The sequence below is a fragment of the Lacerta agilis genome, chromosome 7, assembly GCF_009819535.1.
Source record: "Lacerta agilis isolate rLacAgi1 chromosome 7, rLacAgi1.pri, whole genome shotgun sequence".
NCBI classification, from domain to species: domain Eukaryota; kingdom Metazoa; phylum Chordata; class Lepidosauria; order Squamata; family Lacertidae; genus Lacerta; species Lacerta agilis.
Window position 1 is genome coordinate 72,925,796 of NC_046318.1, and position 15,582 is coordinate 72,941,377.

A 15,582-nucleotide genomic window follows, 5' to 3' on the forward strand; every position below is an offset into this window, starting at 1 on the left:
GGCAATTCGTGCATGCGCAGAAGCGCCAAATCGCACTGCGCACAGACGCGGCGCTTCAGGTTGCGGACGGCATAGCTGTCAACCTTTCCCTTTTTTTGCGGGAAATTCCCTTATTATAGCAGTGGGGAACATCAGGGAGGGTTGACAGGTATGGGCTCCGGAACAGATCCCGTTCGACCAGAGGTACCACTGTATTTCGACGAATTCTACCAAATCATCAATACTGTAGTGCTTAAATACAAGCTTATTTGGCCCCACTGATTGTATAAAGAGGACTAAATCTGCACAAATTCCAGTAACCTACTTTTAATGGAGTCTTATGTGCAATCTCTTATATTACTGACCAAAATGATTTCACTGATGCCAAACAGAAGCATGTCACATAATGAGAAAACACATTATTTCAGCCCCATAACGTGGGGGGTGGGTGGGGGTGGTTTGAATGTTCTCCAGTTCTCTCTTCCTCTAGAAACTTGCATGCCATGGAAGATAAAACCAGATCGGAAAATACAATACTCACTGCTTAAAAACAATAAATATAGACTGCACCACCCCCATACAGAGTCATTTATAAATTTATTTGCTGTCCAGCTTTTAAGGCACAGCCAACCTAAGAGGGGCAGATTTAGGGCTGCCATATTTCAAACAGTGAAAATCTGGACAGAAAAATTTGTAGAGTTTCTTTTTCTTTTTAAAAAACGGCACTGCCAATGTGGGCTGCCATGCATCCAGATTGTCCCGATTTCCGTCCGGATACTGCTGCCGATTGCAGTTTTCCGAACCCATGGCAACCCTAGGCAGCTTGCATCTCATAAAAGCAAACTGATTTTGAAAACTAACCGTTTAAAACCCAGCAATACCACAAGTATTTTAAAACAGAAAAGCCAGCTTAAATTGACTACGAACTGCAAATAGGTAAAGGTAAAGGTACCCCTGACCGCTAGGTCCAATTACGGACGACTCTGGGGTTCATCTCACTCTAGGCCAAGGGAGCCGGCGTTTGTCTGCAGACAGCTTCCAGGTCATGTGGCTAGCATGACTAAGCGGCTTCTGGCGAAACAGAGCAGCGCACGGAAACGCCGTTTACCTTCCCGCCGGAGCGGTACCTATTTATCTACTTGCACTTTGACATGCTTTCAAACTGCTAAGTGGGCAGGAGCTGGGACGGAGCGACAGGAGCTCACCCCGTCGCGGGGATTCAAACCACCGACCTTCTGATCAGCAAGCCCTAAGAACAGGTTAACAGGTGGCTCAAACTGAAAAAGTTTTCTGGGTTTTTTTTTAACCTCACTTAAAAATTTGAAGAGTTTGGGCCACCCACACCTCCATAGGGAAGGGGTTCCTTAATCTTGGAGGGAGGGGACACAGCAGAAAAGGCCCTGTTTCTCCTGCCCATCAACATGCAGTGGGGGGGTGGGGAAGGAAATTCCTAAGTGCATGGCTTGGTTTTGTGTTTTGAGAGGGTAGGTGCAAGGGTGTGTGGGAGGCGAATGAGAAAAGTTTAGGAGCTGCTTGTCTGAAGGACTGATCAGCACTGGGTGCTTAAACAGTAGGCAGTGTAGCATTTTAAATTACGGTATGCTGATTTCTCTCCAAAAGAAGGGGGTATCCAATACACCTAGGAAGCAGCATGAGGGTTACTTTTGAGCAGGGTGGATAATAATGATTTTTTAAAATAAATTAAAAATGGATTTTTATTTATTTAAATAGGATTTTTAAAATAAAATGCTTTTTTGGGGGGGGGGGAATCTTTCTTTTCTATTTAAATTACATTATAATCCAAAGGCTATTCATCAGTAAATAAGGATTTGTTTTAAGTTATTCATGTGTGCTAAAACTCAGTCTAAGATTTTTTTAAAAAATGTTTAGCCACATCAGTTAACAAACATAGATACATATGCTATAATGTTATTGTTTTAGTTAAATAAATTGTTTACATAGTTATTAAGGAAATGATTATTTTTCTCCTTCCAATAAAGTACAGCAGAAAAGTTGTACAAATATAAACAGCTAAGCTATTAAACCTCACAATAATTTCATAATTATCTGTATGTATTTCTAATAGTATAACCAAATCAGGAAATTTTGATATAACTGTAAAAACTACTCTGAAATTTTATTATTCCAAAAATGAAACCTTCATCTGGTTGTAAATATTAAGATTATACCAGCAAGGAGGCGTATTTCTGTAAAAAGAAAAATGATTTAAATCAAGTCTTACTGACTAGTGATTTAAATCGATTTGATTTACCGGGTAAATCAAATCCACCCTGCTTTTGAGTGAGCATGCATAAAGCGGCTGACCTATTGCAAGAGAGGATCCTGCACATGTCTACTCGGAAGTAAGCCCCATTGGGTGCAATGGCGCTTGCTCCCAGGTAAAAGGGGTGCAGAGGTGCTGCAAAGTTCAGTTTTAAATGCATCCTCCCTGCATCCTACAGAATGAATACCTTCTTGGGAGTCCCGTTGAACTCACTCGGATTTACTCCTTCCGTGCACGTGCCCAGGATCCGGGCTGCAAGGATCCAACCAATGCGAGTTGATTAAATAAACGAGTGGGGGAAAAGACATATTCTCGCCTAAAACAGTCCAAGCAGTTTGCTGTGCGGGCGTATTTCCGCCCCTGTCGTTTGGATACCGTGCAATCTACGTCAGTGTTGGAGACCCTAGAAAAGGAAATTTGGGGGGCAAAGTGCTGCAGCGAAGGCATTGCAAAGATTGGGGTTTTTGGGGTTTTTGTTTTTTTTTAAGGGCGCAGGAAAAAAAAGTACACCCGTTGCCCCGTGTGAGGCTCGAACTCACGACCTTCAGATTATGAGACTGACGCGCTGCCTACTGCGCTAACGAGGCGCTCGGAGCGGTGCGTCTGCAAATCTCCATGTAAAACGGGGAAAGCCTCGACGTCAGCTGAGCCATCCTGCCCTGTAAGGTTGTGGGGGGGGGGGGAGGGACAGTGAGGTTTGCAGCTACTGATCTTTGCAAGCTACAAAAAGTAGCGCTCTCCCCTCCCAGCCCCAAACCCTATCCCGTTGGTTTCAGATGAAATAAAATGCAAAATAAAATGATAGCCCTGAAATGAACAAATGCATTGTGTGCAAAAGCGCTGCCAATTCCTTGCTGCCCCTAATCGTTGCTTAGCAAAAACAGTTCCAGATCAGGGCAGATCTGCAAAGGACCAGAAGCTGCCAGGAAGTCCACGAGACAGGACGTGTTTGTCCTTGCTCCCACTAGAATCTGGAGGTAGACTGCTCCTGAGCGGGAGGCTCCATTGAGCCAAGAGTCAGGGACGACCTTCTCTTCCACGGCTTTGCTCTTCGCCCCCCCCTCTCCCCCCTTTTAAAGCCAGCTACATACCTTGTGAGAATGAGCGACTTGCACCTTGTGTGGAATATTTTATTTTGCTGGTTCTGAATGCATAGTGGATGGAGCCCAGTTCTTGTAGGATATATGCAAGAGAGAGAGAGAGAGAGAGAGTATTCCACTACCCAATTATGTTAAATGCTTTCAGAAGGTCTCAATCATTTGCATGGCTTTAGATGTCCTTAATGTTTTAAAAATTGAGCGGGGTGGGTAATTGCATTTTAAAATTTCGTTTTTGTTTAATTGCATTTTTATTTTTATTTTCCCTCCTTTGGGAAGAAGGGCTAGGATAGAAGCTTAATATAACTACATCAGCAATAATAGTCCTGCTTCCCCTGCCCTATTGCAAGCCCCCAAAGCTGCTGGCTATTAATGCATTAATGCAGGAGAGGAACTTTTGAAAGGCTTTTGTAGGATCTGTGGGGGACACCCAGTGCTGGATTTATGTATAAACTGAACAAGCTACAGCTAAGGGCCCACTCATTTGGGGGGGGCAAAAAATTAAAGGGGGGGGAACTGAGTGTACATTTCCAAAATATAAGATAAAAAACAAATAAAATAAAACCTACATACAGCAACAGTGTTTTGTGTAGTGTAGGCTCCTGTGGTGTAAGTAATGGGCCCCGCCTGCTATCCTGCTCCCTAAAATATCACTGGTTTGCTCATTTCTATATAAAGGGTGCCTACATTCTGCATGGACTGGTTGCATGGCAACATGGGCAAATGGCTTCAGATACCTATGAGGTCCATAAATTACCATGGACAGATCCTGAAGTTGAGGCTCCAATACTTTGGCCACCTCAAGAGAAGAGAAGACTCCCTTAAAAAGACGCTGATGTTGGGAAAGATGGAGGGCACAAGGAGAAGGGGACGACAGAGGATGAGATGGTTGGACAGTGTTCTCGAAGCGACTAGCATGAGTTTGGCCAAACTGTGGGAGGCAGTGGAGGATAGGGGTGCCTGGCGTGCTCTGGCCCATGGGGTCACAAAGAGTCAGACACGACTGAACAACAACAAATATATTCAATGCAAAAAAACAGCAACAATTTGTTGCTGACAAAGGACAACGGGACATATAAAGGGCCCCATTACCTTCAGCAGCTTAGGGCCTCATCAAACCTAAATCGGATACTAGTGACACTAATTGGAAAAGGACCACCCCCAGACCTTCAAGCAGGGGAAGGGGAATTCAAATGTGCCTGAACTCAGAGCCCCACCATTGCTGAATAAAGGGAAAGATTATGAGTCAAGGCGTGTGTGGAGAGCCTGTGTATAAGTGCTGAGTTTTTTGTTGTTGCTGCTGTTTTACTAACATTAAAATTGTTTCATAAATTATCAATGCTGTATTGATTAGTTAATATGACATTTGCTTTAATTGTGATGTTTAGCTTATTTTCTTAATTGCTGCTTTGTTAGCAGTGTCTTACAAATTGAAATTGCTTCATTGATGGTTTATTAATTATTCTGTATTATTTATGCTGTATTGATGTTGTACTGAAACTAAGTTAGCATTGTACTATTGTTGGAAGTGAGAGATGGACCATAAAGAAGGCTGATCGCCGAAGAATTTATGCTTTTGAATTATGGTGCTGGAGGAGACTCTTGAGAGTCCCATGGACTGCAAGAAGATCAAACTTATCCATCCTTAAAGAAAACAGCCCCAAGTGCTCACTGGAAGGACAGATCCTGAAGCTGAGGCTCCAATACTTTGGCCACCTCATGAGAAGAGAAGACTCCCTGGAAAAGACCCTGATGTTGGGAAAGGTGGAGGGCACAAGGAGAAGGGGACGACAGAGGACGAGATGACTGGACAGTGTTCTCGAAGCAGTCTGACCAAACTGCGGGAAGCAGTGGAAGACAGGAGTGCCTGGCGTGCTCTGGGTCCATGGAGTCACGAAGAGTCGGATACAACTAAACGACAATTATATATGCTGTATTGATGTTGCACTGAAACTAAGTTAGCATTATACTATTGTTGACCATTTCCACACATGCAACTTTTCGTTCTTCTTCAGGACAAAATTCCCTTTCCTATACAGCTGGGTGGGGTGGGGGAGAGATTTGCTAACAAAGCAGGCCTCCTAGTCTCCTGAAGTCTTTTTTTCCCCAATAGGTTTGCAACCTTCGAAGCATTTTTATGTATTAATCACAGACAGAGCCTCTGGGCTTTCCTTCAACAGCTGCATTACAGGCAGCAATTGAACAGGCAAAACATTTCCACCCCTGCCTTTCCATGCTGGGAAAATATTTAGTGTTTGAATATTTGCCTTTCAAGCTTCTCTTAGGTGTAGGACGTGAGGGGGGGGGGCACCTAGAAATTCATATCTACTTGTGGCTTTTCATTGCTGAGCAACGCATGACAATACAGCCTGCATAATACAAAAGCATCTAGCGAGTTTAAAAGAGCAAACACAAAAAAGGCCCCAGTAATTTAGTCATATGTCATACATTTTCACATTTCAGCTGGTCTGATACGAGCCGACAGGCCTCTATTTACCCGTCCAGTTAATGATGCCAAATGACTCTCTCCTGTGTAATTGCCCTTAGCAGGTTCCTGGCTAATTGCTTTTTTGTTGTTCCTGGTGCAGCTGCAAGCAGATGTTGAGGGCAAAACTGTGGTTCGTTAATGTCAAGTTAACCAACTGGACCTTAAAGGGTGGCGCATGATTGAAAATGGCAGGGAAAGGATCTTCGTAAATTGCTCCTCACGTACAATTTCTGCACTGGGACTTTTCGCTCAATGGTTAACAGCAGGCTGTGATCATTAGAATTGCTAAATGCCATTCCTTTTTAAAACTGGCCTGCTCAAGTTGTGACCCAAAAAGCCCAGCACAGCCCACCCCCGTGTTGCTATTAATTACAATAACAATAAACTACTGATATATATCGAACATAAATGCTCTTCACTAGAGAATGGACACATTTTCCTATAGTTTGAGCCCTCCATGTGGTATAACCTTTTTTTAAAAAAATAAATCAAATCAGATCCCCTGTAACCTCAATACCAAGCTTTTATGCAGACATGGGTATGTGAGGAATAAACTTGCAGCCTTCAATGATTTAGTCTGGCCTTCCCCAAACTGGTGCCCTCCAGATATTTTGGATGACATGGCTGTTGGATACCTGGCAATCGGTTATGCTGACTGAGCTGTTATGGTCCGACACACCTGAAGATCACCTGTTTGGCAAAGACTGGATGAATCGAGAAGGCAGTGAATGGTCTTTTCAGGAAACAAGTTTCCACATCACTGGGTGATGCTCTAGCTGTGGACATCTTGCAAGGGAGCTGGACTAAACATGACCTGCACCACACCTCTTTAAATCTGTAGGTGTCTGTCAAGCCTGAGCTATTCCAATGTTATTCAGAAAATGCTGCTTCTGATTTCGCCTGAGCTCTGCCTTGCCTTGCCTGACTGAATGACAGGAGGAAAGGAAATCAGTTGATGAAATCAAAATTGGATAATGAGCATCTGGTGGGTTGTTGGTTTCCCCCCCTTTCTTTCTTGGTCCACCCACCACCCACTTTCTTGGGCCCCGAGGAGAAGGTGTAGCTTTCTCAGATGAGCAAACTCATCAGCTTGGGACACCTGGAGCATAATTGTTACCGAAGTGCATCTGCTAAGCTTGCTCGACTTCATCTCTTTAGAGAAACACCCGCACTGTGGAATCGAGAAGAGAGAAGGTTAGGGCAATTCGCCTTAAGCGCTGAGGGTTTGTGTGTTTCTTCGCTAACAAATTATGCTCTTGACAAAAGAGAGTTTGCAACACGGCACCTCCAGGTGTTGGATGCGGGACCCTACGCAGCTGGCAAGTGGTGTGTTGTTGTTGTTTGCCTAAGCCAGTAACACGCCAGGCCAGACCGGATCCAGCCCTCTGTTCGAGCGCATGGGCCTGGTGAAGAACCATGAATCGATCAAGACACATGGGCAAGATCCGGAGGCGGCTGGAGGACGTCAAAAACTGGTCCTTCCGGCTGGCGAAACTGGATTTCAGTCACAACGAAAGTGTCCGGCTGGCCACGGACGCCCTCTTAGATGGTGGGCTCCAGTCTTATCTCAAGGCCTTGGACGAAGAAGGAGAAGTGGACTTCTTGTCCACCGTGGAAGCTCAGTACATCAAGAGGAACGCGAGGGAGCCTTACTATGCCAGCGACACACACCCTGATGGCGAAACCGGGCCGAGGCAGAATAATGACGCCAGGTCCCTCCAGTCAGGAACGTACTTCCCTCTCGTCTCGGAGAGCAGCGAACCGGCACTTCTCCACACATGGAGCGCTTCCGAGAAGCCCTACCTGAAGGAGAAGTCAAGCGCCACGGTGTATTTCCAGACGGATAAGAACAGCAATATCCGGGACCTCATACGCCGCTGCATCAACAAGACCACTCAGGTATGGCGGATGGGATTTGGGTGGGCAAATGGGCGAGCTTCAATGCGCAGGCAGGCTAGGCCTGGAGAGGCAAGGCTCAAGGGCTGTGGTGTGTCAGGCAAGGAGACCTGGGCTCAAGGGCGCACTCAGCTGTGAAGCTCACCTTGGGCTGGCCTCCAACTCTAAGCCCAAGCTGTCTCGTAGGGTTGTTGGGACGATGATATGGAGAAAGGGAGAGCCATGTATGCCATCTAGACTTCCTCGGAGGGAAGGTGGGATAGGAATGCAATAATAAAACATTAAATGAGCCAAACTAAATAATAATAAATAAGCCAGAAGCTGTGTCAGAGTCCAGAGCTATTGTATGGTTTCTGATGTGGTGAGAAGGACAGCAGATAGCTCAGTTGGTAGAGCACAAGACTCTTAATCTCAGGGCTGTGGGTTTGAACCCCATGTTGGGCGAAAGATTCCTGCATTGCAGGGGGTTGGACTAGATGACCCTCTGGGTCCCTTCCAACTCTACGATTCTATGATTTTATGAGTTTGACGTGTGAGCAGCACAGTGGACATTGTATCCTCTGCAATGCCGCAGGTCATTTGGGATATAGGAATAACCTTAAACTGAATCATTGTCTATACTGACGGGCAGCAGCTCTCCAGGGTTCAAGGGAGGGAATGGTCCCAGCTGTACCTAGAGATGTTGGGGGTTGAATTTGGCACCTTCGGCTGCAAGGCAGATGCTCTACCTGTGAGCTACGGTGTCCTCCGTTTTCATGGAAGCAGTGAAGTCCCCATCCTTCCTTGCTTACTATGTGGCTGGGGGGTGGGGTATGGAGGGACGATAATCTTTGAGAGAATCTTGCTTTCAGATTTATGGTTATTTCCTCTTACATTTTAACCTGAATGAATACAGAGCTTCCTTTTGGCAGGGAAGGAACTGGTACTTGCCTTTTCAGGAGCTAGCTAGTAAGACGGTGGGGAGAGCAATTCTCTACAGCATTTTGCAAGGATTACCGGGAGATGGTCGTTTGCAGAGAATACACATGATACCTTTGAAGCACATCCGGAGCACGCTATTTCCATCCAATAATTATGGGAACTTTAGATCACATCACAGAGCTGCAGCTCCCAGAAGACCCTACAGTGCCCAGAATGTGCTTTATGATACCCATTCAAGCCGTGGGTCTTAGTTTCGTGTGCTTCTTTGAGTTTACTGCAGCACCCATACGGATGGGAAAAGAGGGGGACGATCCTTTGCCATCTCTGGCCTCTGGGGTTTAAGCAGAACGCTATCCGCGGGCACTTGGACTTACAATATTGACCTACCTTGAAGGGTTGCTGGGAGGATGGCTGGTTTAAAGCTTGCTTCGAACGCTCAGCAAGTTCTGAATAAATACACTGGTACCTTGGTTCTCAAATGCTTTGGTACTCAAACAACTTGGAACCCAAACACTGCAAACCCGGAAATAAATGTTCCGGTTTGCGAACTTTTTCCGGAAGCCGAGTGTGCTCCGTTTTGAGTGTTACGCTTCCGATCTGAGTGCCACACTTCCATTTCGAGTGTTACGCTGAAGTCTGTCTGTTTTTGCTATTTATTTAATTTACGTTTTTGTTTCTGCGGCTCTTTTTGTGTGTGAATGTGCGGAACCCAGTTCAGCCACTGATTGATTGATTGATTGATTGCGGTACATTGCTTATTGCTTTCATTTTATGTATCAGTGGTCTTGTTAGATAGTAAAAATCATTTTGCATTGCTTTCTATGGGAAAGCGCGCCTTGGATTTGGAACGCTTTGGTTTTGGAACGGACTTCCGGAACGGATTAAGTTTGAGAACCATGGTACCACTGTACTGCTGTCAGTCTGCTTGGCAGGTACGATGTTCCCAGGTCCTCATCGTGTATTACGGCTTGGCCTTCATCTGCCTCCCTTCCTCCTGGACCCCATCCCCATCCTAGGTACTGGCTATCCTGATGGATGTGTTCACTGATGCCGAGATATTCTGCGACGTCTTGGAAGCCGCAAACAAGCGGAGGGTGTTTGTCTATCTGCTGCTCGACCACAGCAACCTAAAGCTCTTCACTGAAATGTGCGACAAGCTCCATGTGTCCGAGGGTCACTTCAAGGTACTATTGCCATCTCTTGTCCGTCCTCCACCCCAACCAGCTTGAATCAAAACACAGCAATAGAAAGGTTGTTTTGGTGTATGTGTGTCGTCTTGGCTTAGCTTGTTTTAAGTAAAAGAGTAGGGGGAAACCTCATCCTCATTATTTTCTGACGACCGCCAACTTAGATGTCTTTAAAAGAGGACTTTCCCCCCTCCAATTCATGGAGAATCAGTCCAGATCTGCATCGTGCTTTTAAAAGCACTTCGAACAGACGTTTAAAGCCAAATAATCCTGGGAACCACAGTTTTCCCCTCGCGGAACTACAATTCCCAGCACCCTTAACAAACTGCAGTTCCCAGGATCCTCTGGGGGTTGCCATGTGCTGGCAAACATTTCCGACAGTAAGAGCTGTTCGACAGTCGAACGGACTCCCTCGGTAGGTTGTGGACTCTCCTTCATTGATGGTTTTTTAACGGAAGTTGGCTAGCTACCGGTACCTGCTTTGGTTGAGATTCCTGCATTGCAGGGGGTTGGACTAGATGATCCTTGAGGTCCCTTCCAATTCTACGATTCTATGTGCTTTAAAGGCATGGTGCGGATCTGCCCTAAGACTATCGGTGGTTGCTAACCCTGGTGGCTTTGTTCTACCTCTACTGTCAGAGACAGTACACTTCTTGGGGGGTGTACTCTCCAGAAACAAAGTCCTGCCTTATGCTGCGTCTGTTTCCACCAGAAACCAACTTTTAAACAGAACTATGCTATCCAAGCTAGTGCCCACCAGCCAGTAATGAGACAGTACACTTCTGATCACCAGCTGATGGAAACCACAGGAGGGGAGAACTCTCTTGAGCTCAGATTCCTGCTTGTGGGCTTCCTCTGGGTATCTGGTTGTAGTTAGGGCCGGTCCTATATCTGATGACGTATCCAATTCAAGGTAGCAGATTCTTTCGATGGGATCATCAGAATGCTGGCTAATCTTCCTTCGGCTCAAGGACTACATTCACCCTTGGACAGCCCTCAGGGCTGGAGGAACATACCCACAGTGGGTGTGACCAAAAGCAGGTGTGGACCCCTCACACCTATGCATAAAACATGCCACGCAGATACAAACAGGACATGCAGCTGCCCAGATCAACAGATCACCGAGCGACCCATCTGCTGACTAAGGAGGGGGCAATTAAGATACACATACACCCCCCAGTTTTTGGACCATTGGCACAATTGCTGGGTTGGGTGGGCCGTTGGAGTCAATCACGCCTGGATTACAGGATGGCAAACCGTCAGCTCTTGGGGGTGTCTGTTTTTGTAGGAGCAAGGAGATAATATGTCTGGGGATTTAACTAGTGAATAGATCGAGCCCTAAAATCTGCATCAGCAACCTTTTGTAACCCTGGTTTCCACTTAATGTGTGTGTGTGTGGGGGGGGCAAACCCTTGAAGAGGAGTTTGGAAAGCAGATTGATGGGAGAAAGCAATAGATGATAATTTTATGGCAAAAGTGGGCCGTACAGAGAGATTTCCAGCCTACAACCATCAAGCTTCATATTGGATGCTTGTACCTTATATTACAAACCCTTCATATGTGTGCTGAAAGCCTGGGATGACCCGACGTTTTGCTGCAGATCCCACTTGAAGGATAAAGCGTCGGGAGCTGGAATTTCACCTTCATACACCTGAAGGAACGTCAGATTTGTCGGGGAGATGGACGGGAGTGAGGTAGCAGAGGGACCTGGGAAAGCAACTTGGAAAATATCTGAGGGGCTCCACATACTTTCATAATCCTCTGGCTGGAATGGGGCAGGTTTCTAGTGGAACTCAGAAGTGCACCAGAATGCAAGTGGTATTCTCTACATTAGTATCTATACAAGAGCACAAATAAATAATTAAAAAAATTAATAACAGCTTCCAGAGAAACAGACGCGCTAGTCTTTTCGTAGCAAAACCAACCAAGAATTTTGTGGCACCTTAACAATTTTTTTAAAAAATGCATAAGCTTTTGTAGACTTTGGTCCGATTCGTGAGATGCACGATAACCATCAGTATTTATATGTCAATATTTTCCTCCAAGGAGCTGATAGCTTTGCGTCATTTTAACCACGCAACAACCCTGTGTGGTAGATCAGGCCGAGAGATCGTGACTAACTTGTAGTGTTCTTTGATAACTTCCCAGAATATTTCCGTGCGGAGCGTCACAGGGGAGGTTTACTGTGCCAAATCGGGCCGAAAATTCTCCGGGCAAATCCAAGAAAAATTCATCATCTCAGACTGGAGATACGTTCTGTCTGGATCGTACAGGTAAGCTCACCTGCTCCATCCATTCACCCCGTTGCAAGAGGGTTGTGATTTAAGCAGATGAGCAGCACCAACAACTGGTGCCAGGCTACCACACCTCCCTTGCTGCTATATACATTTTTTTAAAAAGAAAAATTTTCTACGTGACTATATTACAAGCATATCTCGAATAAACATTAACTTTGTAGGCTGCCAAATGCACAGGCTGGCCCAAGTGCTTCTGCTTATTAGGGTTGCCAACTTACCAAAATCATGTTTGAAGTTACAATATGCATTTTAATCATGACAAGGACAACAACAGTTTTCAGTCCACTTCATGGGCAACCTTTCAGGAGAGGCACCCCCCCCCCTCAAAAAAAGCACGTGCTATATCAAACAAGTAGCCCCATCGTATTCCTAAATACATACTTGAAGCAATAGCACAAAGACAGTTTAACATCATACAGTATTAAATCCGAACAGTTAACCCGGTGTTCTGACAGCCTTCATACAGGTATCATTGTTTGTGCCTGAACTTTTGCAATCAGTGATCTTTTTGGGTAAAATAATAATAATCCAATGTCAGTACTCATATATTGATGAAAAAGAGAGAGGTACTGAGCACTGGTAATAATAATTATTATAATAATAATAATCCCTGCTTGCAGTCATAGTGGATTGAGGGGCATGACTTCACTCTCTCACCATATAAAAGGGTCTGGTGACTTCTATTTCAGTGTATCTGAAGAGGTGTGCATGCACACGAAAGCTCCTACCAAGAACAAACTTAGTTGGTCTCTAAGGTGCTACTGGAAGGAATTTTTATTTTTATTTTTATTTATTTTTATTTTTTTGTTCTGCAAAACAAAGTCCTGCCTTATGCTGGTTCTTGTTTTCCCGAGAAACCAACTTTAAACAGAACTATGCTAGCTTTGGGCTAAAAGAGATCTTCACACCCAATTAATTTCCTTACAAACACACACAAATGCATGTGCTTCGTCATGACATTGATATGCGGCATTAAGCAATATCTGGCGCACCTGCCTGTTGTTTTAGCTATGCAAAGCTAAATTATGCAGAAACCTAAATTCTCCCCTCAAGCCCCCAAACGATGCATGTTGAAAAACAGCTGGTGACAGTAAGAAAACAAGCTGAAATCGGGATTTTCCTCCTTTGGTTAAGAATGGGCAGAGCCGGTTAAGGGGTGGGAAGCAGGCGGGGGAAAACCCTCAAGCTCTTGGGGATATTCCAGATCCCTTACAATTCTAGCCAGTTTTACTTGCAGAGGGGTAAAGAAAGCAACATTTATAAACCCATGCAAGCCATTTCCCACCCAGTTGCTCGGCAAGAAGAAAACCTGAACACTTGGCACCTTTTTAGTCTAGTAAAATTGCAAGTCAAAACACTTTTTCTTATATAGCCTGGACTAGCTCAACCGATGGGGCACAAGACTCTTGATCTCAGCGCCGTGGGTTCGAGCCCTGCCTTGGGCAAAAGATTCCTGCATTTCAGGGGGTTGGACTAGAATCTAGATGACCCTCGTGGTCCCTCCCAAATCTACGAGTCTATGACTTGACCGGTTTCCCACAGGCATCTGGTTGGCCACGGTGAGAGCAGGATGCTGAACTAGATGGGCTTATGTTCTTAAGTCAACATGTTATGATGAGAAGTGGCTATTCGTTGGTGTTGACCTTTAAAATGTTGGTGCTGACCTTTAAAGCCCTAAACAGCCTTGGCCCAGTATACCTGAAGGAGCGTCTCCACCGCCATCGTTCTGCCTGGACACTGAGGTCCAGCTCAGAGGGCCTTCTGGAGGTTCCCTCCCTGTGAGAAGTGAGATTACAGGGAACCAGGCAGAGGGCCTTCTCGGTAGTAATGCCTGCCCTGTGGAAAGCCCAGGGTCATCTTAGGGAAATCGGCCGCCGTGGCACGGCGATCCCTCCGGCAGCCCTGGCGTGCCGCCTCTCCACCGCCTCCCTCCCACGCTTGCCGCCCCTCGGGAGGGGGGGTGGATGAGCGGGGGATGAGGGGCGTGGTGCTGGAGTGGTGCGGAGCTCTGCGCGCCCTTCCAGTGCTCCCGGGATGGGAGGCGAGGGTGGCCGGCTCGCAGCCAAAGCCTGGGACCGGCATGGGCGGCAGCGGCTGTGCCGCCGGTGCGCGAGCGCCTGGCCAACAGCCCACCCATGGGGGCGGGGCGGGTTGGAGGGGGGCGGTATGCTGACCGGCTCGCGGGGGCGCGCCTGGGGGGGGGGCCGGCGTCCTGGCGCAGCGCGCCAATAGCCCCTATGGATGAGACGGCCCTGGGAATGCCCTCCCATCAGATGTGAAGGAGATAAACAACTATCTGACTTTTAGAAGACATCTGAAGGCGGCCCTGGTTAGGAAGTTTTTTAATGATGTTTTACTGTGTTTTTAATATTCTGTTGGGAGCTGCCCTGAGTGGCTGTGGAAACCCAGCCAGATGAGCAGGGTATAAATAATAATAATAATTATTACTATGCCTTTCCAAGTTGTTGACCTGGATATTTCCCTCATCTTTCCCCCAATTTGCACCCAACCAACCACCTCCTCTTCCCTCCCAGCTTCACGTGGTTGTGTGGCCAAGTCCACCGCAACTTCCTCTCCAAGTTCACGGGCCAAGTGGTGGAGCTGTTCGACGAGGAGTTCCGGCACCTCTACGCCCTATCCAAGCCTGTGGCCGGGTTGAGGCCTCCGTCGCACACGTCCCTCTTCCTGCTCAACAAGAGCACAGCAGCCACCCAAGGCAGCCTCACCAACAGCAGCAACCAGGGCAGCCTCCGCACCCCCTCAGACCCCTTCAGCTGCCTGTCGAACCACAGCGGCTCGAGAAGCAGGCAATCTCCCAAGGCTCCCATCCGCAGCAGCCACCCGGCGTCGCCGTCGCCTCTCAGCAGGGTCCACTCTTTCCACGGTTACACCGCCTACATGACCCCACCGCCCAACGGCATCCAGGTCAACTACTACCACCGGCAGTACATCAGCGACTCGCCGGCAGTCCTTTACAACAAAGTCAACATCTACAGGCCTATGAGGATGAGGCAAGAGGATGTCAAGAGGGCACAGATGAACCCAGTCTGGAGGTGCCTTCACAACGCCAACCTGATTGGATGAATGGGGCCAGGGGTTTGCTGTCTTTTCATTGCGATGAGCCACCGAAAGTGTGACCCAGTTGCTCTTTCCGCAGGTTGAGAATCTCAGTTGTATTTTTTTAAATTATTTTTAAGGTGAAAAGTGACAATCCCCAAGGTGGCTAAGCACCATGAGAAAACATCACAGCATTGCATTAGATTGCCTTAGAAATGGAAATTGTGTTTGTGTGTGTGGATAAAAATAATCCTAAAAGTATACAGTGGAACCTCGGTTCTCAAACGTCTCCGTTGACGAATGTTTCGGAACCCGAATGCTGAAAACCCGGAAGTAAATGCTCTATTTTTGAACGCGCCTCAGAAGTCGAACGGCT

The 15,582-nt window shown here is 46.6% G+C and overlaps 1 protein-coding gene and 1 non-coding gene across 2 annotated transcripts; one reads left to right on the plus strand and one right to left on the minus strand.

The window, feature by feature from the left end:
- Positions 1-2,777: 2,777 nt before the first annotated feature.
- TRNAM-CAU lies at positions 2,778-2,850 on the minus strand. Its single transcript has one exon. It is a non-coding gene; the product is annotated as a tRNA-Met (tRNA).
- A 4,248-nt stretch (positions 2,851-7,098) lies between these two features.
- Positions 7,099-15,233, plus strand: FAM83A (family with sequence similarity 83 member A). Its single transcript, XM_033154055.1, has 4 exons — positions 7,099-7,747; positions 9,682-9,849; positions 12,001-12,125; positions 14,684-15,233. The coding sequence occupies exons 1-4, from the start codon at positions 7,265-7,267 to the stop codon at positions 15,231-15,233; spliced, it is 1,326 nt and encodes a 441-aa protein (XP_033009946.1). The 5' UTR covers positions 7,099-7,264.
- Positions 15,234-15,582: the final 349 nt, after the last annotated feature.